Source organism: Alosa sapidissima, chromosome 1 (assembly GCF_018492685.1).
Source record: "Alosa sapidissima isolate fAloSap1 chromosome 1, fAloSap1.pri, whole genome shotgun sequence".
Classification (NCBI taxonomy): domain Eukaryota; kingdom Metazoa; phylum Chordata; class Actinopteri; order Clupeiformes; family Clupeidae; genus Alosa; species Alosa sapidissima.
In genome coordinates this window covers 9,496,104-9,522,176 of record NC_055957.1, presented here as the reverse complement: position 1 = coordinate 9,522,176, position 26,073 = coordinate 9,496,104, and the positions used below count along the sequence as shown (strand labels likewise).

General features: G+C 42.5%; 2 protein-coding genes and 1 long non-coding RNA gene across 6 annotated transcripts in view; 1 reads left to right on the top strand and 2 right to left on the bottom strand.

The window, feature by feature from the left end:
- The window catches only part of lpin2 (lipin 2), a 22,582-nt gene extending 19,177 nt beyond the window's left edge, over positions 1 to 3,405 (bottom strand). Inside the window, exon 1 of one of the 3 annotated variants that reach the window (XM_042094508.1) lies at positions 3,156 to 3,405. Coding sequence is in view for 2 of the 3 variants with exons in the window: in XM_042094362.1 (XP_041950296.1) it covers positions 792 to 881 (90 nt within the window). In the remaining variant the exon portion in view is untranslated. Of the gene's footprint in view, positions 1 to 791; positions 1,131 to 3,155 lie in introns of those variants that run through there. The other 2 variants (XM_042094362.1, XM_042094436.1) reach the window with 2 other exon arrangements.
- Positions 1 to 21,625, top strand: part of LOC121711213 — a 21,943-nt gene extending 318 nt beyond the window's left edge. The window contains exons 2-3 of the long non-coding RNA XR_006032271.1: positions 3,481 to 3,490; positions 21,533 to 21,625. This is a non-coding gene — a long non-coding RNA (uncharacterized LOC121711213). The remainder of the gene's footprint in view (positions 1 to 3,480; positions 3,491 to 21,532) is intronic.
- myom1a (myomesin 1a (skelemin)) lies at positions 3,748 to 26,073 on the bottom strand. Of its 2 annotated transcripts, XM_042094146.1 has the most exons (38): positions 25,911 to 26,073; positions 24,781 to 24,969; positions 20,987 to 21,133; positions 20,416 to 20,593; positions 19,561 to 19,718; positions 19,104 to 19,196; positions 18,908 to 18,996; positions 18,235 to 18,270; positions 17,950 to 18,111; positions 17,657 to 17,818; positions 16,999 to 17,140; positions 16,164 to 16,363; positions 15,819 to 15,875; positions 15,568 to 15,692; positions 15,276 to 15,459; positions 14,441 to 14,615; positions 14,092 to 14,213; positions 12,495 to 12,691; positions 12,073 to 12,199; positions 11,500 to 11,678; positions 11,052 to 11,166; positions 10,734 to 10,890; positions 10,371 to 10,477; positions 9,883 to 9,927; positions 9,645 to 9,781; positions 9,364 to 9,508; positions 9,010 to 9,069; positions 8,829 to 8,896; positions 8,530 to 8,655; positions 7,742 to 7,810; positions 7,361 to 7,448; positions 7,232 to 7,270; positions 6,977 to 7,082; positions 6,549 to 6,712; positions 6,281 to 6,317; positions 5,881 to 5,903; positions 5,547 to 5,602; positions 3,748 to 5,008 (listed from the first exon to the last, which is right to left on the bottom strand). In XM_042094146.1, exons 2-38 carry the CDS (start codon positions 24,909 to 24,911, stop codon positions 4,739 to 4,741), a joined length of 4,476 nt encoding a protein of 1,491 aa, XP_041950080.1. In that variant the 5' UTR covers positions 24,912 to 24,969; positions 25,911 to 26,073; the 3' UTR covers positions 3,748 to 4,738. The 2 variants fall into 2 exon arrangements, with proteins under 2 accessions (XP_041950080.1, XP_041950088.1); XM_042094154.1 differs by lacking the exon at positions 7,742 to 7,810.

Sequence of the window (26,073 nt, the reverse complement as noted above, 5' to 3'; positions counted from 1 at the left end):
CATCAAGGTGAAATAGGCCTAGCTAACTAGCTAGCAGAGCAAACTGATCCAAGAAATCTTCAACCGAAAAGTCACATGTTAAATGTTGATTCATGAACATTTTATACTCAGCTCACACATTTTTCTCTCATTAAAAAAACCCTTGTCATACAGTAATTGAATAGTAATTAAATTGAATTGCACTGATTGAAATCTCACTGGTGTGCAGGCTATTACATTTCAAACACAGAACTCACCTTTGAAAGGGATTTGGAACTCATTGTAACTGTTTTTTTTTATGTAATTGTATTGTAATTACTCTCAGAATTTGTTTTGTTTTCCCATAAATCCACAACTACCTAACCTGGTGTAGAGCCCAAAGGTAACAATGACTAATTAGACACAAGGCTCGCTGTTTTTAGTGTTTCTTAAGATGCTTCGTTGTCACAGCTAGTAGACTTTGAACCATGGAACCCACACGATTATGAAATTGCCCATCGCCTACACTTCTTGGGACCAAGGAGGACCAAGAACACCTTATCACTGATAAATGGTAAAAGACTATGAGATAGAGCATCACATGGCAAAAAAGGAATTTCATCCTAGCAAATTGAAAAAAGGAACATCACATGCTGTTATGATCCGTACACAAACCTCCAATCACGACACCCCATTAAATTCGGAGGGTGGCCTGATGAGTCATGACTGATGCTGACGTTAGCCTGCACTAATGAGACGCCAAGTTCTACCCTGCTCTAGGGGAAATGTATCCAGGAACCTACTGAATAGTCTTCAAAAGGCCTCTCACTCACCAAGGACCAGGAGGACCTGAGGGATGGGGAGTCATCCCTCTCACTTGTGTCGTACTCCGTCAGGCTAGCCGCAGAGTGCAACCTCTTCATCTCCACCTCTCTGTATCCCACTCAGAGCCAAGTGTTCTTCTGCTCTCCAGTAACACATCTGTCATCCTCATCTTGATCTCAAATAGCGGACTCCTCCCCAGCTGACCTCACGATAACCCCCAACAGGTAGTTATAAACACCAACAACTGATCACAGCGTGAATTCTCATCCCACTGTTGTAATGATGTTCACTGTGCTACTCGTAGTGTCCTTTGAAGCAATGCGTTCAGACAACATCTAACCATGCACCAAACTGTGTACGAGAGGCCACCTTACTTTTAACCAATCAGACGGCAGCATATGGACTGGGTCTCTGGAGCTGATAAGGGGTCGTTTCCTGTAAAGGGTATCCTGGCGTTACCCCTTGATAAGGGGGTTGAGTAAGAAGACCAACAGGGGTGGAGTCTGGAAATGGGCCAGTCCAGCATGCTGTCACGTGTGACAACATTTTCCTCTTGGCACAACACAGGTGTGCTCAGGCAGCAGTGGTTAATGATTTTACAGAGAGGACTCCCAGTGCTCTGTGTACAGTGTAAACCAGATTGCTGACAACAGTTGAGGAGTAGTGAGTCATTCCAATTCAAATGAGATAGCCTTTGGCTACAAATTGCAGGCTATCACGGGTGCTTTTCCATTTGAGCCAAAACCAAAGATTTTTTTTTTATTATAATTATTATTTTTTGCGGAGGGCAGCTGTCAGCACTTAGTCTCTCCTTGGACATTCAAACAGGGCGTTCCTAAAGATACATGGCCAGTGGCCAGCTCGTGGAAAAGCGTACAAAAACAAACATCATTCAAACACCAAAATCTACTCAGGTGTACTCAAAAATGTATTTTTACTGGTGAAGTTTGTTTGCTTAATCAATGCACACTATCGCAATTGGTGAAAATCTAACCAATGTTTTGTTTGAGTACCTGTCTGGCTGTAATCCCATGGACACACCTTAGACAAAATGATACACGTGTGCCCAAAGCACACCTTATCAGATCTGTTATTTATGCACAACAACGATCAAAACATTTGCTTCAAGGTCGATGTTTCAGGACAGGTCTGGGAAACTGGTGGCTATTGATCAGCCTATAGTGCCAAAATTACCCTATTATATTTAAAAGACAGAGCTGCTTCCACATAACGTTATAGCAGTGGCCCTGGGTTGTATGGTTTACTTTAGGCCAAGCTTTTTTTTATTGAACACTACTATTAAGATGTATGACACACAGATAGGTGATGTGTGCACTGGTCTTTGAATTCTGGAGTCAATGTAGGCTAGTGTCACATTCCAGAAGTTAAATTTGAAACTACGTCACTGTCCAGTGGAGCAAGTTAAGCTTAGTGATTTTTTTATGCCAGACTGAAGTCAGAAAAGTTATATTCAGTGTCATAGTTTGTGATAGAATGGAACAATACAAAATAGTGGTTTTAATCGTCATGCTATAAAATATTAGTCTATTCTACATGCGTAGCTACTTATTTCGTATTCGAGTTTGAAAACATGCCCAAAATATACTATTCCTACGTTAGCCCTCATCCAGCCCAGCTTGATCAGCTAGTGGCTCAAATAAGTGCTGTCAACAGCTGTTAAGGTTCACCTATGTTGGTGTCATCATTAGTCCAAGTAAACTCAGACAGCGTGTTGTGAACATTTGTCGCTAACTAGCTAGTTAGTTATGGCGTGAGAAGGTAACGTTAGGCCTATGATGTTGCCATAATCATCATGCCACACTATATCACATCTACAAGGAATCAAGGGTGCATTGCGTTACAGTTAGGCCAATGAATTAGCTAACTGACTGCTAGCTGGCTAACTCCAGCATAAGCTACAAGCTAGGCAGCTAGCTAGCCTAATGAACTTACACCACCCGGGATGATTCAAATTGAGAAACAATTCATCCGCGAGCAAGAATATAATTTGCCATCATAACGTCACACAACAGATTAACATTCTAAATTAAATATTGTATGTGACATGCAAATGTATTCCCTTATTTAACTCAGTTGTACTATTACATTAGCTAACGTTACTTTATAATTGAACATACAGCTGTCGTTGTCGTTGACCGGTCGGTCGGTCGTTAGCTAACAAGCCGGTGAAACATCAGTGAATAAATTCACTTGGATCTGACGGTTTAAAAACAAACGTAAGCCTCACCAAATCAACTGCACATACGAGCAGTCAAAAATCAATGTAATTAACATTAGCTGTAACTATAAGACGTAAACTAATGGATTCCTTGTTGTCAGCTAGCATATCATATAATGGCTTTCGTGTTTACCTTGTCTCTGGTTAGCTCGGTGTCAAGATGACGAAAACGTTGCTGTAGGGTCTTTCCTGCTCCGAGTCCTTTACCAATTCCTCTTCATTTCTGAACTACTCCTCTTTCTCATGAATTTTCTGATCGTCTTTCAAACCCAAGAATCACTGGGTGGTAAACAAACCTTCAAAACGGAAAACAATGTCCTGTCAAGTCTGTGACACCCTTTCTTAGACCATGACCGGTCGGTCACAGGCAAACTGGGTGAAAATGAGAACACTCACGTGATTCAAAGTCACTACAGGTTTATTGTTGGGCGACTCTTTTTTAGTTTCACTCTAGATAGTGCTATTAGGGTAAATGTTATTGTGTTCTAATAGGTAATTATAATAATTTTAGATAAAGAGCACAAGTATTATTCTGAAGGCATTATTTACTTTTATTGCTTAATGTGGGAACTAAGTAGGAACATGCTTACTCTTTCATTACATTTTGAAGATGCACTGACAACTTCACATTTGACTGTTGTAGGCCTACAGTCCTAAACCCAATGAGTAGAACATGTTGTTATTCTTCAGGAATGTAATATAATAAGAGACACGCTGAGGCCAGACAGAGAGAGGCTAAGAAGCATGGGTTATTTAATTAGTATAGTACATCACATATCAGTAAGAGAACAGGATTACATGTATTTGATGTTACATTTTTGTGGACCATTAAGCAGAACAGGCCTACTCAAATTTCACGTGTAGGCTACTGATCATGACCTTTCCACCAAAGCAGACTTACAGGCCAGCACCCAAAACACAGGTCTATGCATAGATCTGTAAATGCTGTAGACTGCCTCTTTAGAGTGAAAGAAGAGGAAAAAAATGTCAATTTAGTCACCACCAAAAATATATGGTTTGACTGCTTACAGCTGTTCATTTACCTTCAATGAATGGCAACTAAGTGAGAACAACAAATACTACTGGATACACCAGCAGAATTAAACAATATTTTGACTGAAACAACACTGATGAAACATACAAGGCAAGTCAGAGCAGACACAACACCACCAAAGAGGATACTGGGTTTATAGTTGCATATTCAGTAGATTTGGCTGATAGTAGGAAACAAATTACATATACTTGACTGCCTGAGCTCCCAGCTATATTTGGGGGTATTCAAATTGTAAATTGGTTTATGAAACTATCTGTTATTGGTATTTTGTTCTTTTTGAGATGTTTGAGAAGCGTTTTGAGAGTCATGCTTTTATTTCATCCAACTCATCCTCTGTCTTTGGTTTGTACACACTGCACATATGACACTGTATACAGCTAATGCAGGAAATGCAAATTATGCTAAGGCTGAGGGCAACACCCAAAGCACTGTAACACTGAGCATGTCTTATCACAAAGTCACAAAATTTCAGATTTTATGGGGAAGTTATATCATGACTTTAAATTCAGTTCAGTCTCTGAGATCGTGTTATCCTCAGGCCCATAACGCCACATATTGCTTCATTGTGGGTTTGGTTTTGTAAGATTCTGTGTAAGACATGCTGAGGGCTAGTATGCTTTGAGAGTTTGGTCATGTTTAGCCCCTCCCTCCACTTCCACTTTTCACTTCTTCTCCTTCTTCTCCTTCTTCTCGTCTTCTGGGAAGTAGACGCTGACTGTGAACTCCATGGACTCTGTGCCATATTTGTTCTTCACCTGCAGCGCATATTTGCCAGAGTCGACTGTGCTCACTGCCGCAATGGTGATACTGGCAAATTTGCCATGCTCAAACTTCAGGGCGTAATGCTCGTCAGACACCAGCTCTCGGTCATTCTTCATCCAGGTGACCTCAGGTGAGGGATCACCCCATACATTACCAGTGAGGTTAAGAGACTAAGGAGAGTGGGAAAAGTCAATCAAGCCACACTCAAGAGCAATCAAGAGCTGCTAATTAAATCAAGCAATGGATGTTGTGATTAATTCTGAATAAATCATAAAATGTCTGTATTTTGAGTGTGTGAAAATACAAATTCAAGGACACTCTGTATATGTGCAAATGGATTGAGATCAGTCGTAAACTTAATGTAATGTAAGAATACTGTATGGGCAATATTGATACAAGCTGCAGTGACCAATGTTAGCAGTCAACACTCTAGGAACCTACTAATTGGTTTATTTCCACAAAGTTGAACTCTTTAGCTGCAGAGACCCAGATCTGTATAATACTTGATGAGGCTCGCAAAAGAGGTCAATTATACAGAATAAACTGATGTCAATTCAATTCTCTGTCTTACGCATATGGAAATTGATTACAACATAGCCTAGTGATGGGTGTAATATGCACATATAGTAGAGTGAATTGCTAACTGAGAGAAGGACATCCAATAACAGTCTGAGAGGGGGAGAAAAACAGTGCTGAGAGGGACATTACCTTGCCCTCTTGGATAGTGACCACATCTGGCAGACCTCCAATAACACGAGCACGGTCTGGAGGAGAAGGGGGAAAGCAGGTTAGGTACTATTACTCTCATGATACCATGCCTGTCAAGACAAACAAATTCAGCTTGCTGGCAGAGCAATCATGTCTTGCCAACTACAACTTGTATGAATGAATGAATTGAATTGAACGAGATTATAATTAACATTTATTTCAATCAAGGTTTCCATTTCACTGTAGGAGACAATTGGCTGATAGTAACATCTATTAATACGTCACTTGATGAGAAGCATTTTCACAAGGGGCTAGAGCTAATTAAGTCACTTACTTCTTTCTGCAATAGCTGCAGCCCTGTGGAAGGAAGAGAGGAACAAGATACAAGAATAACATCAGTTAGAGTCTGCAAATAGTATCAGAGACAGTGAGGCTTATCTGGGCTGCTGCCATACTTCAACATCAGGAAATGTTTCAATGTTTCTTTGTACCATAACACACAAGGTCAACGGGGCTATTTTTGGATCTTTGTGTGGGGTTACATAAACGCCTTTTCAAACATAAACATCAATCCAAGTGCGTTCAGTAATGGCTGTGTATGTAAAGATGAGGTGCTCTATTGGCCAGACTGATTATATGGTGATCAATGTTTCAGCTTGTTTTCCAGCCCACACTTGCACAAAGGCACACATTCATTTGTGTATGTGGGGTTTGGTTGCATAGATTAAACTTACTTAAGTCTTTTGAATTCTTCAAATGCATCCTCCCATGCTGAAAAAAAATCACACAAAGAAACTGTAAATCTGTGTTCATCTGTCTGTGATGGAGAAGTCTGTGGCGGACAAAAGGCCGTCGGCAATGACCAATAGACCGACCAACCAACCGACCGACAGACACACAGACAATACTTTATTGTCAGACATATCTGAAAAACACAGATACATCTGTTAGTGACAGCGATTATAGTCTTCCCAAAGGCTGACAGAACCATGGAGCCCCCACCTTGTCCACTCAGGTCAAAGATCCTCTTGACGCCACTCTGGCCATCAAAGATGTCCATGGCATACTTCCCCTTGTCTTTCTCAGTGGGCTCATTGATCTTGAGCCAGAGCTGCTCCCCTGTCACCCCACACTGCACTCTCTCTGAGTGGGAGATCTTAGAGTCTCTGCAGGAGAGAGGAGCAGTAATAGCAAGGATTATAAACAGAGCATCACACCAGTGAGACTCGTTGAGACCAGATAACCCCCTTGAGGAGCTAAAATAGCACATAAGGGGTCAGCAAGATGATGGATGAAGGGTTGGAAGGATAGGCAGGCACATAAACAAACAGAAAGACAGATAAATAGATGAATGGGTATAAAAATAAACAGACACTCATCTGTAGATAGATGGAGAGAGAGAGACTTGGATATATGAGAATGAAACATACTTGAGCAGCCAGTTAACACGAAGTTCCTCAGTGTGATACACAACAAACGAATAAAGTATGATTCCGTGTTCTGTGCTCATGATACTGAGTTCCGTGGAGGAGTTTGCTGTGAGGATGAGCAGAAGAACACACAAGGTTGTGTGAGAGTTCTCTCGAGTAGTGTGGTTGTTTACACATTTCCACAGCACACAGATCAACCCCCCTTTCCCCAATCCAAACACATGAAATGATGTCCACAGAGGAAACAGAACTCACCAATAACTCTGAACACCTCATTCATGACCGCCTCGTAACCTGTAAGGGGATAACCGAGCACAGAGTCATTTTCCCTGTCAAACGGCGTTACAGCCAACAATGATAAATCACCGGGCATGGCTGACTAACCTGCGCCTGTCAGATCGAACTTGCTCTTATCCTTTCCTCTGTCATCCTTGAGGTGGACCTCATACAAACCGGCATCCTTCTTTGAAATCTAAAGAGGAGATTTGAGGGGAGGTTTGAGTGTGGGGGCTGGAGACGACCATCAATGAGAACAACAGTATCAGAATGGCTTTTTCACACACAGTTAAAATAATCACACAGAGAAACGAAAATCCCGAAAAGGCAAGCTTTTCTCCTGCGCTGGATGCTGCAGGCAGACAGAGACGACACATAGATAAGGAGAAGTAGAGGGACGAGGACGGGCGGGCGGCTGGACACAATCGGAGGACATTTAGGGGGTTTTATGGTGGCAACTTATTAGAGAGTAAAAAAGCGGCTCCAGACTTTGGAAATCTTGGGGGCATCTCCGGCAGCAGGTTTCTTTCTTTCCTCTTTGTCTTTCTTAAACACACACTGTGAATCAGACAGATGAGCCCATTAATGGCAGCACTCGCCGCAGGAGTGGCGTGGGAGATCCGCCTCTCCTGATCACACACATGCAGCACCTCTCTCTTCAGCCAATTACAGCGCGCCCCGACACACCAGGGCTGGCTTCTCCAGCCTGAGTTCAGTCCAACTGCAATGGCATTATGCGGTGTAGCGCCACTTCAATATAGCACGGTTCTCACTCTCACCCGGTGCTTTTACAAATGTAAAAGAGTTATTATGTTCAATCAAATATCCCATTGCTAGCGTGAAAAATGTATGAGAGCCGTACCATCACAGTTGAACTAAGTGGCTCATTTTATGTGACATTTTGATCTGTATACACAAATTAGACATTTTAAACTACCGGTATATGGATACAGATTTGTTAATGAAATTTTTGTGATCTTTATGGTATAAACAACATGAACAAGGACATTTTCTCCACTAAATACGTTCCTACGGTGCACAATATCAGAGTACATATTTGAAATGGATAGGCCTACAGGTAATGATGGGAAGCTGTATGGTTACCCTTAGCTCACATTTGATCATTTACTGCATGAAACCATGTAGAGAGAGAGAGAGAAGGCGGGGTGCATCTAGTGTAGTTAGCAGCATTGCCGTTTTAAGCAAATTTCAACTTCACACACATCTGTCTAAAAAGTCCCGCCATTGAATCTTTCATGACTGTGTCAACATCTGACCTTGGCAACATCGAAGGTCAGCACCCCATCTTTAGCGCTGATTTGCTTTGCCTCCTCATCGCCCGCCAGAATCTCCAGAGTATCCTTAAACCAGGTGATCTCAGTCTCTGCTTTGATGTTTCCAATCTGCAGGGAGAGGCACAGAGAATGCCAAGGAGCACAGGGTCACACAATTCTGACCAGGCTGTTACACTGAGAGAAGCCACCTCAGCGCATAACGTCGCAAATACAGAAATTAGTTTCCTTCAAGTTGTTCAGTGGGCTGGGCTCTCCCTCCACTTGGCACGCTGCAGCCTTACCTTGCATTTCAAATGCACATTGCATTCTGGTGTCACCTCGAAGCCAAGATATTCCACAAAGTGAGGGCCTATCATAGTGAGACAACACAGAGAGTTTGACTTTAACACAAACACATCTCTCCACACCAGTGCACATTTTACAACGTAGAAAATAAAAAGAGAAATTTGAATGTGGCTGTACCTTGTCTCCTGACCCATTCTGCTCTCTCAAACTCTGACTTCTTCTGTAGAATGGCGAATTCTAAGGAAATAAGCATGATTTTAAGTCCTTAAACCGTTTCTATTCAGCGATATATGAATGATTATATAAATGATTGGTGATTGTTCAGATGGTGTTGGTGATTGTTCAGATAAAAACAGAGCTAGACATCTAATAAATCTAATTTCTCATTGACACATTAGTGACAACAGACCCTTGGAAATGTAACCAAGATGTACTGTATATGGTCCTAGCCTGCCCCCTGGTGGCCTTCAAGTAGACTAGAGGAACCGGACTAGATTTAACCATTTAATTGGGGTGCTGAGGCCATCTTACCCTCTCCAATCAACACAAGGCTGCTGCGGCCCTTTGCTTTTCCATCCACCAGGTCAAAGGTGAAGGTTCCCTCATCAGTGACCTCCAGTGAGTCCATGAACATCTCAATGATGCCAGTGCTTTTGTCAAAGTTCATCGTGTATTTCTGATGAGGCAACACAATTATTTTTTAATATTAATAATAAACAAAGATTCAACGAAAAATAATGTAAGTCTGTGACAGATCCAGGTATGGGAGTGTGTATCTCCACTGTTTCAACTCAGAACACCAGGTGCTGTACCTTTCCCTGGGTGATGATATTGTCATTGAAGGCGTATTCCACATGGCAGTTCTCTGTAAACTTGCCCACTTCAGCCCAGAAGCGGACCCTTCCCTTCTCCTGCAGCTCGAAAGCCATTTCAGACTTGAAGGGGATAACTGCAGATCGGACATGACGATGAAACCACACATTTCCCAGAGGGAATAGTATAACACGGGTGACAAAGAGTTTGTTCAGTCAGTTTAAAAGATGAACTTACCAGGGAATTTATGGTCAAAGCTCATGTCAAGCAGGCGTTTCAGTCCTACAAAACGGAAGATCATAAATTCATGTGCTTTTTCTTTTTTATTTCCTCATTTTTTTTTTATTGTTACATACTCTATGACAAGCACTTAACGTCAACCAACATAGTCCTTCAATGCACCTTATTCATTCACAACAGACTCTTTTTAAAAAGGTGTTAATAAATCACAGCCAGCGCTGTCCTTGGCACTCTTCAGACTTCATGATGAGCACTACCAATAAGGTGTATCACTTGGCTCCCCTTTGTCTGAGTCAGGCTAAAAGTAGACGTGACGCTCCTGTCTCAGTCAACACCACATCCTCGCTTCACCAGCTTAATTGAAGGACACTTGTCACCTCCACAGTCCAGCATGTACCACCCTCCACCCCCCCCCCCCCCCCCCCCACACTTTGTCCTGATGTGAGCACCTCAGTGTTCCCACGAATGGAGACTGGCTGACTCACCTTCCTCCGTGAGGGTGTAGCTGGCGGAGACACCGTCCGTGTTTGTGACCTTGCATGAGTAGATGCCCAGGTCTTCCACAGAAGGGTTATTAAAGATGGCTCTGGACCTGGGCGACGGTAGAGACAACAATTTCTGATTATTTGAAACTTGGCATTCTGTGCTTTCTGAACATTTTTGCGAACCACACTGGTTGCTGTTGACAAAGCATGTTTTCTGTTACACGTTCTATTACACGCATATATATATATATATGTAGCCTAATTCTAATGAAAAAAACAAAAAACATATATTTATCTTTAAATGTCTTGAAATTACCGAGTTGAATGAATTAGAAACTACAAAAACAGAAAACAGAAACTCACCTGCCCCCAGAAGTCTCAATGGTTAGCCGGGATGTGTCTGCGAGCTCGATGTAGTTCTTGGACCATATAAACTCAGAACCCTCACCCATTTCAGAGCACTCAAAGATCAGAGAGATCACGCCATCATCATCCACATCCACAATGATCTCGTTGGTGCCTGCGCAGAGGTGAGACAAATGCAAGCACATGCGTTGTGTGTCTTGGTGCATTGCGTATCTTGTGTATGTGTGAGTGTGAAACAAAATGTCGGTAAGCCATATTCTTAGTTCAATGCAACAAGTACATTATCAAGCATGAAGAATGCAAGCTTCTGCTTACCAGGGCGAGTCTCTGCAACAATGGGACCAATGGCCTTGGAGGGTTTGCCAACGCCAACCACGTTCCGAGCACTGATGCGAAGATGGTAGGCTGTACCAGGCTTCAAACCAGTAATCTAAGGCAGAGGGTGACAGGCAGTCTTCAGTCAACAGCGACCACTAACCTGGCCTGGTTTCTTAAGGAGTTCCTGTGTGCTAGAATCTTCCACTGTTTTTTTTTTCACACAACTCAATATAAGTGCTTTAATATAAAACTACATTCAAATGTCATGATCTGCACTGAGGCATCAAGCCGTGTAACTCTGAGGACTGATATGTGACTGGACGATATCGTCTTTCATGAGCCCTCTTGCTGTAGTAGTGTTCCTTCAGGTCCCAGTGATCTCACTTCTATAAATAGATACATGTCTTCAATACCTGCTGGTGTGACACAACGGCTTTTTCCTGACCTTCCTGTACTTGAGCTGGATGGACCTCTCGTGGACACACTTCCAGGAGGTCGCAGAGGCTTCTTTCATGTCCACATAGTAACCGTTGACAGGGCTGCGTCCATTGAATGCGGGCGGTTCCCACAGCAGCACCAGAGAATCCTGGCGCACCTCCAGAGCATGGAGGCCACAGGGCGGTCCTGAGGAAACAGCCAGGATGACAGAGTAACCATGTCAACAAGACATTCAACTGAAATCATCAGCATGAAACTAACACTGGTCAGTGGTCACCAGCAGTCTGACAAATGCAATCCACAACATTGTAATCTTCACTGTAATTGAAAACCCACTATCATGAAATAGATTTCCCACTATCATGAAATCATATTTATAGATTTCCCACTATCATGAAATCATATTTCTATCATGAAAACCATACAGAGAATGGGTTATTTTTGGGCTTTGGGGTAAAGCCTATCCAGTTTTTAATGGGTACAGTTTTCATTTTCAACAAATTAAATATCCATGGCTGAGTGGGCTGAAAATGTTTCAGACACCTCAGAGGCTCCCGGGCTATTCAGAAGGATCAGTTACCTGGCACGGTCACAGTCCATTCCTTGCACTCCAGCTCTGCACTGGGCAAAGAGGCACCACTAATGCCGGCCATGTTGTTGGCACGAACTTGGAATTGATAGACGGTATTCTCCTTCAGGTTCTCCGCCTTGGTAGAACAAAGTAGGCATTTAGTTTGGGCACAACTTAACACTTTCTGCCAATTTCACACAGTAATTATTTGACAGCAGCAATACCACTGTAACCTACGGTGTTTGCTGTGACAGCAACACACACACACACCCACACACACACACACACACACCCACACACACACACCCACACACACACACACACACACACACACACACACACACACACACACACACACATACACACACAATCATAGGGAGTAATCATTGTTGATAATGAAGTCCTCACCAACATGGACTCTATTGACTCACTTTGTATGTGGTGGTGGTGACAGCCTGAGTGTTGAGCTCATGCCACTGACTGGTGACGCCTCCCTTGACTGTCCTGTAGTCCAAATAGTAGCCCAGTATTTCTGCACCACCATTCTTGGCTGGAGGCTGCCAGCTGAGCACCATGTAGTCCCGCACGCGCTCCACCAGTGTGACACCGCTGGGAGGCCCAGGGATGGCTGCAGGTGAAGGGGCAGTGGACACAGAGGTCAGAGGTACATGGCTGGTGCTCACTGCACATTGTTCACCGTCAAGGTTTTATGAAGCTGAGTAACTACCTCATTTTATCCGTTTCATTTCCTAGCAGGAAATCCGTTTCATTTCCTAGTCCAATTGCTAGCGTATTTTAGTGACTTTACGTTTGATGGTCTGTCTGAAGTGTTACTCATACCTAAGGCATTGAGGATATATTTGCTATTAATGTGGAATGTTGACAAATTGTTGCTGATGCAATTGCTTCGCCAGGCAACTATAACCAAGATCAAGCAAATGTAACTGACAAGATGACCAACTATGAGCAACCAGTCCAAAAACAACAGAGTGTGTTTACATGCACATGAGACAGAGAAATTGGATCCTCCATGCCTGTTTACAAAGCACCCTGGTTATTGATTACTGCAGGCTATTTGCAATGCATTAAGAAACCTGGGTACATGCAACCATATCCTGGTTTGTTTAGGAGTATTTCAGTTAGTATTTCCTGTTTATCCAGGTTTCTGAAATTGAGATTGTCCAAACAGGAAAAATGGATTGGGATATTTGTCCACATAAACACACGCACATTGTTATTCACTGAAATCTATGAAAGCCCATGAACCTCTCACTGGAACCAGTCATACATTTTTAATCACACAGTACCTCTCTGCAGTCCCACAGCAGTGATTTCTCATGTTGTTGCTTTTTCCGAGGCTGACCTTTGACACATACTGTAATATTCTGAGCTCTGACTCTCGGTCTCTTTCCACTCTTGTATACAATCGTCCTGCCTCTGCTTGGGTACTGAAGCATTCGTTTTCAGTTCACAAGCTTTGTCTCTCACTCACGTCATGCATTGCCTACAAAAATGAATAAAACATGGCAAACAACTCAAGCATGCAGAGAATCACAGTAGTACACATCCATTTTGGATTTTTTCATTTAAGCATAAGAGACATTATACTATCATAATTCATGTACTATACACGCTGAATGCATTAGTTGTAGTTGTTAGCTTGTAGTATATTTTTTAAAGACAAAACAGCCATTTACAATACAGAGCACAGCTCATGCTTACTAACAGCAGGAAAAAACTGACCAATCAACAATGCCAGATAAAAAAAGAGAAAGAGGGGGAAACAGCGCTGGCAGGCACATCTATATTAAACAGCACTTAAATTATTGAATGATCAAATGAAAAAACATTATAAATCATTGGTATTTTTAAGCAAGGCCTCATAGCCAGTTATAAATGAAAATTGATGGTGGTTTGATGTTCATAAATAGTGTATGCAAAAAAATTGGTGATGTTACTCTAACATCAACTCTCTCTGAATTATGATGAGCTTTCTGCATGTCAAAATAAAATATTTGCCTTACTTACCAACACTGGCTTTCACAATGACAGGCTCTGATAGGGGAGAGAATGTGCTGTATCCTGAAGCATTCACAGCCTTCACCCTAAACACCAGTTTGTCCCCAGTGTTCAGTCCATGGCACACAAATCTGCAGAAATAAGGTGTAGACCTCAAAAGATGTACGAGTTGAACTGTTTTTTCAGCAAACTGCCCAGTCCTAAAAAAAACTCGACAGTAACAACCACTGGGGGAGACAAATGTTCGGTGGTTCACCCTGACCATAATCAATAACACCACATTCTTCTATACCAAATGTCAACACTTGACAGTAACAGTCCATCTAATGGAGCAGTAGGATGCTTTGATTGGTGGTACCTGGTGCACTTGACTGGCTTGTTATTGCAGGGCACCCACACATTGCTGCCCTCCACGCTGGTCTCGATGTAATAGCCCACCAGGTGTTTGACCTCTTTGCTCTTGGCCCAGCTCACCACCACTGATGAGGCCGTGTTCCTGATGGCCACAACAGCTCCAGGGGCTGAGGGGAGGTCTGCCAAGGAAACAAACATGTCAGCACAAGAAGTTAGAGTGATGGACAACACACACACACACACACGCACGCACGCACGCACGCACGCACGCAAGCACGCACACACACAAAATCAAGTCATTGTTTGGGTCCTCAATTTAAAATATATTTTCAAAGAAGTCCATATTTTTTATGGCTACATTCCTTTTCCTGACATGCATTAAATAACACATATCTTTTGAATAGACATATTTTCCTTATAGTGTGGCAACTTCAATTTGTTAATAAGACTGAACGTAGGTAACTGTTTTGCTCTTATTCTGTTTAGCTTAGTTTGACATCCTTCAAAGAAAGAATCATAAACAACAGCCTACTGCCAAGCCTTGTTATGCCCCTAGTCAATACACGCATCAGAACACAGCAATACACCAAAAAACACACTTAGGAACACCCCCCCCCCCCCCCCCCCCCCCCCCGCCCACACCTACACACACACACACACACACAATAGTCAGCCTCCTGAACAGAACATTTAACAAAAAAACAGACAGCAGTTTTGTGAAAACTCCCCAAATCCCAAACCAATGCCAACGCAGTTTCAAAAACTGCTCGAGCAAAAAAATGGACAGCATAAGTAACTGTGGCCCATGCCCCCCTTCAGAAGGCCTTTGACCTGCTCACCAAGTTTGTCTCCCACAACGGTGGCCTCAGTGGGGGCGGAGGGCTCCCCGACGCCAGCCGAGTTGCAGCAGCGGACGCGGAAGTTGTAGGACTTGCCCTCTGCCAGGTCAAACACAGCAAAGCGCGGGGACTTGGATGGCATGCCCGAGTTCACCCTCTGCCAGTTATCTGAACCGCTAATGCACTGTGAAAGAGAAGACACCTGACATGACTGCTCGTTCTGTGCAATTAGTGCAAACTACTCAGACATTAACTCATCAGGCATCTGGTGCCCCTCCCCCCAAACCCTCACCTTCTCGATGTAGTACATGACGCCCTCATGGCCTCTCTGTGTCGGAGGCTTCCAGCTCAGGACCACGTAGCTCTTGGTGGCCTCAATGACCCCCAGGTCGGTGGGCTCGCCAGGGACCACTCCCCCTGCAAGGGAGACAGAATACCAATCAGGACAACACTACCAGGCACACTGAGACCAAAACAGACAGAAACATCAGACAAGACACTTTCTGATGATATGCTGGCTTCAGGGGTGAGTCCCACACTCACCTGTGGGTTCCTCCTCGGTGAACTTGATCATGCCAGTCCAGGGAGCAGAGGGACCAGCTGTACCAGAGGAAAGTGGAGAAGTTTTTAAAACAATGCCATGGCCAATAACTTTAAAAAAATATGAACTCATGAAGCGAGGATCAATGCCAAGCAATGGCCCAGCTCACAGCATCACACAGCACTAAATCAGAACACAGCACACAAGCAAGATTAGAATATGTGCTTGGCCTTTGAATCAATACAGCCGCTTTTTTTTATATAGACAAAAATATTTATTTTGCATTAATATTCACAAACAACAGTTTCTTGGACTTCCAGGAGTATAAAGAGACCCCAAGGTCTCACCTTTCACTCGGCCGCGATCGGAGGGGTCCATGGCCACCACAACGTCAGAAACCCGTGAGGCTCGGCTCACCCCAGAGTTGTTGATGGCGCGCACCCTGAAGACGTAGGAGCGGCCCTCCACCAAGCCCGTCACTGGGAAGCGGGCATACTTCACAGGCGTCTCATTACACTGAGCCCAGTGCTTTGTGCCAACCTCACACCTGTATTTAACATACAAGGGGAAAACGCAGGCTGACATTATATTCATTTTTTAATACTTCATCTCAATCACACAGATTAAATGGCTTAGATATGTGTCACATTTAATTTGAAAGACATTAAATATGGGTGATTTGTTTTGTACACAGTCAGGATCCAAACTGAAGACTGGTGGAGGGGATGATCAACCATAATTTATTATGCTGTCATTTTGCAGCACATTCTTCTTCCTCTATAATTAAGGATGATATTTAATATTTAAAGGCTCTTTTGTAAGTACCTGGAGCAATCGGTAATCCAGTGGGGTGAAAGGGATGTTATCAATATTGTCAGTGTACATTTGTCAAATGGGTTTAGCATTCTTATTTTTACAACAAGCTAGATGAGGTAGGGTGATGGTAGTATAGTGGTTAAGGAGCTGGATAGCATGCAGTAGTCTGAAAAGTTGTGGGTTCAATTCCCGGCTCCCACCATTGTGCCCTTGGTTACCCCAAGTTATGATAGGGGAGAGAAAATGGCCCTATACTTGTCATATGTAAGTTGCTTTGGATAGAGGTGTCTCTTAAATGAATAAATATAATATACCTAAATATAACACAGGAGAGTAAGTAGGATGCTGCACCCAAAGGAAATGTACCTGTCAATGAAGTAGCCCACGATAGCACTACTGCCCTCCACAGCTGGCTGCTTCCAGGTAACCACCACATAGTCTTTATTGACATCATGGCACTTCACGTCCAGAGGAGCAACAGGGGCGCCTTCCTCTTCTGCCTCACCATCTGACACACACACACACACACACACACACACACACACATGGTTTCATTAAATGTCAATACAGAGGCACACCCTAACACACTGCTCTGCAAACCAAAATCCTCTGAGTCCGTTCCCTGCTCATTAACCCGCAAGTCTTCCTAAACGTCCCTGTATTATTGGCATTCAGCTCCAAAAGAGCTGCAGGAGGTCTTTAATAACAGTTTAAAGGACTAATGTGAACATGCACCCTTTCTGAGCTGCCTGTGGTGATGTGGAGGCCAGATATAGATACAGCATTCCCCAGGGAGTAACCTAATAGCAGGGGAGACGTCTCACTTAAAGACACAGCACCCTTAGAAAAACGTATTCAGCGTGAGGTTCAGTTCAGCTGAGATTGGTCAGCTAATCTTGGTGTGGCTGAGGTAATCAGTGGCACAGCCGTTGGCATGTGAACAAAGACTGAGAAAATATGGCAATGAAGTTGGTTAATACACTGGCTAATAAAAAGGAGCTCATCTTCAATTAGGTCACCTTACCTCTTACAAAGACATAAGCAGAGTGAGACTCAAAGCCAGATTTAGTGTTGATACGCAAGGTGTAGAGGCCCTCGTCCTCTTTGTTGAGGTGAGCCAGGGTCAGTGTGGCCTTCTCTCCACTCCAGTGCATGTTCACCCATTTAGAGGGCTTCAGGAGAACGTCTGAACAGCAGAGTCAAGCCAAGACAGCCCAACAGTTAGTAACAAACATACTTTAAACATAGAATTCAGAGTCATTGAAGATACAACAATGTCAAACTGAGCGTTGAAGAGGACTTGTTGTGTGTACGTACTATCTCTGTACCAAAGCACGTCAGGTGTGTAACGTTTGACGGTGGGGTAGATGATCACAGTGCAGCCCAGGCTCATGGTCTCGCCCTCCTCGCCAAAGGCAACACCAAACTTATCAAGGATAGTAGTCCTGAAGGTGACTCCAAACTCATCAGAGAAGCCATCTGCACAAACAACAGCTGATTTTATTCCTCCCCATAATGACAGCAACTGCATGGATGCCATTTTCCCACAACATTAGGGCGTACACTTTCTTATTAGGAGGTAAAAATAACTGTTTGACTTACGTGGCTTGGCAACGACCTTTTCACCTTCTTGGTATCCTTCATAAATAGTAAAATGAGAATATGTCCAATTACCGAGAACATACAAAATGCTATCTTTCAGTGTCAAATGACTCATGTTTCATCATGTAATGAACCATTTATAGATTATATTAAGTATTTAACACATGCTTTTGTCCAACGCAATTATGGAACTATGGAACTAAAAATCCCTAAAATAGACTGCAAGGGTAAGAGGCAACTGGCCCCCATCCTTAGATTAAAGAGCTTCACACAACAGCATCACAGCAGCACAAGGAAGCTTGAAAAAAACACTAATGGTGTGACGGCAACATATAGAGCCCTACAACTCATGGAGATTTTTATCTCTATCTTTATCTCTATCTTGTCTCTGTCTTTATATTTATCTTTATCTACCTCTGTGTTTCCACATAATACTTTTGTATCTCAGAACAGTTTTGAGTTGCCTCACAAATTTTAATAAATAAAATCTATCAATAAAATCTATAAATAAACAAATATAGCTAATAAATAATAAATATAGCTTTGTTGTGCACAATGTGTTTCTACTCCATTTTGTACTATTCTAGTGTGTGCACTGTGTGTTTGTTGTTTTAAAATACCAGCAATTGAAATGTATGTACATTAGACCTATAAGAATCATTCTGAAACTTACTTTTCACGACCACATGGGCATAGGAGGACCTCTCCCCCTTAATGTTGAGGGCTGACACACGATACTCAGCAGTGTCACTGAAATCACAGCTGGGAACACCAGTGGAAATAGGTCAGAAAGCCAGGGAGGGCATTACAGAAACTACCACAGACAGACATTTTGGGAAATATGGATGCATGATAATGAGATGACGTACTTTTTAATCTCCAGAGAGTGCATGTTGTAATTGCTCTCTGCTGTGTACTTCTCAGGATGAGCCTTGGCATCGATGGGAACATTGTTCTTGTACCTTAAACAATGAGGGAATAGCAGTCAGTGTAAATGTAGTTGACCTGCAAAACACTGGATTGGCTAATTACACAGCACAGCACAAAATGATTGTCAGCTTGTGCTTGAGTGAGTGAGTGAGTAAGTGAGTGAGTGTAGCGGTATGAAGATGGATAAGTGAGTGAGTGAGTGAGTGAGTGAGTGAGTGAGTGTAGCGGTATGAAGATGGATAAGTGAGTGAGTGAGTGAGTGAGTGAGTGAGTGAGTGAGTGAGTGAGTGTGGTGGTATGAAGATGGATAAGTGAGTGAGTGAATGAGTGAGTGAGTGAGTGAGTGAGTGAGTGAGTGTGTGAGTGAGTGTGGTGGTATGAAAATGGGATACTCACCACGCCACACGGGGCTTAGGCCATCCAGCTGCGGTGCAGTGCAGCGTCACAGTCTTCCCCTCCCACACGGTCTGGCCCTTGGGCTTCACGATGAACTCAGGGGGGTGGGTGAGGCTGTCTTCGTTCATCTTCTTCGTGAACTCATGCTCTTCATACACCTGGGACCAGACAGAGCAGAAGGACATTAACCTGACATTAGCCAGATGAATTTCGTTCCGCTTAGCTCCGCCTAGCTTCACTCACATCCATCTGGGACCTCTTCCATTGAGAGTGATTTCTGCAACCGACTTTATGGTTCAGCCAATCAGGACGCAGGGCGGGAGTTTCATAGATGTGACATAGCGTAGAAGCGACTGTGAGACTGTTATTAGCGTCACGGGTTGGCTTCGATGTGAGTGGTTGAAGTAGCACGTCAATAGAGGACGGACAAGTGGCTTATTCAATCATATGCAAGCATTTTTTGATTAGGCCCAGCCTTCTGAAGCAACACTTCAATGGATCGGTTCCAGATGGATGAGTGGAGCTAGGCGGAGCGAAATTCATCTGGCTAGGGTCAGGTTAGAAGGACATGGCTGTCAAGATGGAACGCTTTGTTGTGCCTCTAGTGTTTCATTCAATATGCAAGAAAGGTATTCCTGTTCATTTAAATTGAATGTTCACTCTCAGACACACTAAGAGCTTCCTTAAGGGGTAAAGTAGGGTGTAGGTGTAGGATTTGCATCTTAATTACTGCTGCCACCACAGGCAACGGTGAGGAGTGGAGACCTTTTCCTCAGCCTAGGGATGGTTCCTCAGCCTAGGGATGGTTCAGGGTAAATTCTTGAATACCTAATCAAAGTGGTGGCCTCGACTCACCTTTTTTTTCAAACACATGCGGTCAGCAGTCTCCCTTATGGACACCTCCCTGGTCTTCTTCTCCACCTTCATGCGAAAGTCTTCCTCTTTGGAGAAGAGGTTCTTCATGACCACATAGCCAATCCCTTCCTCCTTCACCTCCTCCTCGGACTCCATCAGGTCTCTGGCCACTAAATGGCTGTAACAGATCCCAACAGAGAGGATGAATGAAACAAACCTAATATTTGGCAAGTTTACATCTAAAATTCCTAATTGAGGCTTTTCAGACATCACAGGGGTTTGTGCTCAGGGTTGGCTTGAATGTCACAAAAACATCATATTATGGATTTTGAAAACTCACAAGGCTATTTCAGAATATTGTATTTTATAGGAGGCGGAACAAGACAACAGCTTGGAAACCACATGTTTTGGGTTTGTTGTTGTAGGGCAATTCCACGCAAAACCCATAACCATAACAGCAACTAAATACCATGGCATTGTGTTGCCGTTAGGGATGTGGCAGTTTTGCACGGAATTGCCCTGTAGTTGCTTGTCCAAAAGACCCAACAGAGAGGTAGCCTTTTCAATATACCTGCTTCTGAAGACGGGTACCACATATCCGACGACATGACTGTCACTGTCAACAGCCAGGTAGTTGCGCTTGGCTTTCTTGGATAGTGAGCTCAGTTCAACCTTATGCTCCGTTGCCTTTTCTGCTACCTCAGTGGCCTTCACAGTGCTTCAGAGTGACAGAATAGGGGAAAAAAACAAAAGGGTCATGTGCCATGTGTCAAAAGGTTTATCGGCATAATGTTTAGGTCCCAAAACTAAGAACTGTAAAATATATTTGGACAATAACATCTTAAAAAGCAGCTTTCCTTGCCTGGAAGACAAACATGTTCTCAGCATGACTAGGCACTACATTTGGAACAAAGTGCAAAATCAGTGATACTGAGGGTCTTGCTAACTTTCTTTTTTGTACCCATGGCATCAATGAGTAATTTGTCTGCAAATACAATAAATTATTAATGTTGTGTCAATATTTGAGGTCTCCTCAACAAATTAAGATATTAAGGATAAAATGAGGTGTGATTTTTGGCAGTATTCATTGGACTTAAATGAGATGAAAGGTGACTAGAAGGCACACAAAAATATATGTGGGAATAGCTCAATGTATAATCAGCAGCTGTGCAAAGTGCCAAAGTTGTACCATGTCTAATTCAAAGACAAATACACATAACCAATTACATTGTATACCTCTGCTTTTCCATTCTTGTCCCTGAGGTAAAACAACGAATTTCATTCTATCTAACATTGAACAAATAATGTATTTAAAGAAAAATAATCACAAAATGGGTACAAAATAATTGCAAGTTTACTGCAAGTCACTATTTTGCACTTTTTCCCACATCTAGGGCCTTAAGGAAAATCAATAAGCATGCCAAACGTTTAATGGTTCAGTACTGTACTGTATGGAATATGTCTTCCACCCTTTTTGGGACCCATCCATGTTATACAAGACATACATGAATTGAACAAAATCTGAGACAGTGCAGCAACGTCCTTATCTGCCTTATTATTTGACACGGGAAAAACCCAACATATAGATCAGTTACACAACAAGCTGATGTAGAATATACAGACATTAGGGATGTTCTCAAAAAGACTGTATCACGACATATCATGCTATAATCCGTGCTGCTGTATGTAAAGCATCAAAAACCTAATAGCATAAGGGGTCATTTTAAGTTAAAAGTTAAAATTAGTAACTATCGGACTAGAAACAGAATTATTTAATTTTCCTTTCAAGATCTCTATTTGCCTGAATTTCCAGTATTTCTTAAATTGTGCGATTCCCTGTTGCCTTCGCTATTTTACAAAATAAAAACACTGTTAGAGTAAATCATGGTTATTATTCATAGACAAAACATGTATTGTAATACGTATCATATGGTGACCTCTGAATCGTGATATGTATCGTGGGGGTTTAGGCAATACCCACCCCTTAAACACATGGAGGCAGAACACTTTATGTAAGCCTACTTCACACACTATCAGAACAAACAAATATAGGGCTGACATTGGGGACTTAAACAAACACCTACCACAGTTAAGATGTTGTCCTACTTTCTCTCACACCTGGGCTACACGGGGCATGCATACGGGACGCTTCAGTTACGCGCCTGGTGTAGCGGTCCATTAGACCATAACATTTACTAAATACTATGGTACTAAATGCCTTTGGTGTAATAGCTGAAGTACCCCTGAGGCTTTGGTAGATTAAAGGCAAACCCCATAGTTGCGTGCCAGTCAACCCCCTGTTTGAGTTCCACAGACATCTCCCTTCATTTGACCACCATTAGAGAGATAATCCTGGAACACATCCTCTGCCCTGACACACAGTCAACGCCCTCACAGGAATCCCATTGTCTAGCGCAGTTATAAATAGAGAACAGTGTCCCATAAGTGTCCGATAGCCCCAGCACAAATTCGTGTGTGATCTCCAGCTTTCCACCAATCAGGCTTTCAGCTTACCACTGGCCTTCTCACTTCCTCACTGGGTTCAATAAGTGACAAAGCTGAATCCACCCAAAGGGGAACTGGATGTGCTATATGACAGATGACTAGACCTCATCTAAAACATGAACCATTGAAATGAAATGATGATTACTTTGTTGGTCTTCACTTATATTCTGGTCTAGACTATTAGGTTAACTGAATTATAAAGATCTCCCAATGTAATGAATTTGTTGTAAGAATACATCCACTAAATCAATAGCTAAAATCAGTCAATAAATCTAACCAATACAATGAGATAAAAATATACTCATATTTTCTGTACATTTCCACACAAAATCCCAAAGTCTCTTTACAGTTACAGTTCGGCAGGCAGGACATGATTTGATGGCCCAGCTACCAGAAATAGCGTCACGGACCAATAATAACTCTTGGCCCTTTTCCACAGAGGCTCAGATTCAGTCTCTTGTCATGGCACAGGGTTGAGTGTGAAGAATGTCTGTGCACATCATTAATGCTGTGTGCAGAACAAAAGCTATATGACTGCCCCACACAGTATATTCACACATTTGAAGGTCGAGCCTGCATATCCTGTCACACATCAATATCACCTGGCAGGGTGAGGTGCTGGCATGTAATAATTGCTTTCAACTGATTGTTGAATGAAACTTTACCTGATTTATATGCAGTGCAATCTTTTTCTCTCTCTCAACCGAGACAAATGTCTTCTCTGACTATGAGATGTCTAGAACTTCACTTTGAATCTCTGAAATGGGAATAAGGTTTTTTTTCTCTCAAATAATGAATAATCGTCTACTTTGTTACTAATTAGTAATTTCATTACTTCAGCAATGAAGTCCTATCACTGCAAATAAAAGTTTATGGATTTCATCTGACGCTAAACAAATGAGAAATGTCACCTAATATTGCCGAATGCGCTGCCCTAGTGCTTCATATTCACAGACATAACTTCAGACAAACTTGCCTGAGAATAAAGAGGATCAAACTATCAAACTCCAACATCACATTGAAAAGGCAATTGGAAAAACTAATTGCATCAATCTCAGAAAAATGGCATATACTCAACATTATACAAACAACTTAACTGCAATATATTCAACTAACACAACATGATCCATACATCCCAACGTTGCTATTTCATCTAAAAAAAACATCTGCTCATATGAACTTTAACAAAATATTGTGCACGTTTGTCAGTGAAATCAGTGGTGTTAGTGCGAGTCTTGGGAATGGCAGTGTCTTACATTATAAGGACATCAATCCAGCCTGTCAAGTAACTGGCTTTGATGGACACATATGTTTCAATTAAATATAATGCCCCGAATGACCCGGTGCTGATAAATCTCCAGATGCCACTTAGTGCAGACTGAAGATACCACTTAGTGCAGACTGCAGATGTTGTAGCTGCTATTGGCCTGTACTGTATATTCCAACAATTCTGATCTTTTGGAGAAACGTATGACAAGTCTATGCTGTGGGGAAAATACAGACAGAATCATCTGCCACTCACCTAGAGAAGCAATACCAAGTTAGAGGTATTATACTACAATTCTTACTGATGCTTTTATTGCATCTAGTATTTTTAAAGACCAACAGCGCAGTTGAAATCATACGCATATACACAAAGTAGGTATTAAGTCCATTATTTAGGAAGCACTGCTGAAGAGTCAGAGAAACAGGAAGTGACTATAAAAACGGATCCACAAGGACTCTCTCCTCTGTGGTGGTCACTGTGAACATTTCTTGCATCTGCTTCAGTGCGACCAATCCCACCTGTACACATGGGGCAGCACACATTGCATCCCCACCATTCAAAACAGTGACCCCTCTCTCCACACAAGCTCTTACCGCCGGCTGCTCTTCTTCACGGTGTGAGTCTGCTGGCTCACGGTCTGCTTGCTCATGGTCTGCTTGCTCATGGTCTGCTTGTGGCTGCTTGCATGGTGGCTGTGATGCTGCTTCTCCGAGGATCCGGACATCCTGAAGCAATTTTGGTCAGACCGTCCTGTTGGGTCCCCTGATCCTCTTGATAAGCAACTTAAAATACAATAGTCTATGAATTACTTCACCTGTACTGCACATTAAAAAATAAGATGTGGAATTAACATGAGCTGTGCTGTTTAGTGAATTTTGTGAAATAGGATCACCAACATTACTATGAGCTGGCACCACATTTACACAGTTTTGGAATAAAATTCCATTTCCTGAAATAAGGGCCACCATTTTTTTACTGTGTTTAAATACCTGGCAGCAAACAGGAATAGACAGCAGTTGGCACATTTGTTACTGGCCTACAAGCTTCAGGCAGTTTGAAATGCATGCTATATATATTCTCATTCTGTAAACTGAACTAACTTGTACAACAACAGGAGGAGAAAATATCAACAGTCACAACTGTGCAGCTGCTTCATTGTATCATGCTGCATGTCATGCATTGTATCTGGGTGGTTAAAAGTCCATCTGTGACATGGTATAAACATACACCTGCATGTCCACTCCATGCAGTTTCCATTTCCAACAAAAGTTGGTAATAATTCATGACAAACCTAGTGTTTCTTTGCCCTAATAAGGGACAACTACTGTAGCCTAATGCCTGCTGTACAACTGCAACATTAGTTAGAAGTAAAAATAATAATAATGAATGCAGACAATTAAAATAATTCAGATATGAATGGGCCTGAAATGTTTTTGACCACACTGACAAATGTAGGTATTAGCAGCAATATAAACATTAACGCATTTAAGATTATGTATGCTCTCAACAGGTGGTTAATGAGTCCCTTCATTAAAATGACAACAACAAGGAAATCAGGGAGGAAGCGACAGGAAACTATTTCTAGCATGTTGATAAAATGTGTAACTTAATTTAAACGAACTCTTTTAGGCCAATTAAACACTGCGTCGTGAGAAAATGGGTCATTACACACTAATAACCACAGTGAAACTCATTCAACACCACATGGCCACAATTTACTTACCCAAACAAAGCGTTGATAGCAGAAAGTAACAGAAAAGCGGCACAACTCCAAAAGTAGCCAAGCTAGTCGGAATCCAGGCAAAGCCACAGCAATGGGCAGCCAACAGGACGGGGGTTCACAGAACAAAAATAATGCTGCCACTCGGCAGAATGTATCCCCCAGG

What these genes read in the sequence shown, in the direction of transcription:
- myom1a (XM_042094146.1), bottom strand. Translation starts at nt 24,911, where the DNA reads ATGTCCGGATCCTCGGAGAAGCAGCATCACAGCCACCATGCAAGCAGC. An exon ending in ATGTGCATTTGAAATGCAAG is followed by an intron (nt 8,656 to 8,828) that starts GTAAGGCTGCAG and finishes CTCTCCCTGCAG; the next exon opens with ATTGGAAACATCAAAGCAGA. An exon ending in GAAGAATTCAAAAGACTTAA is followed by an intron (nt 5,904 to 6,280) that starts GTAAGTTTAATC and finishes TTCCTTCCACAG; the next exon opens with GGCTGCAGCTATTGCAGAAA.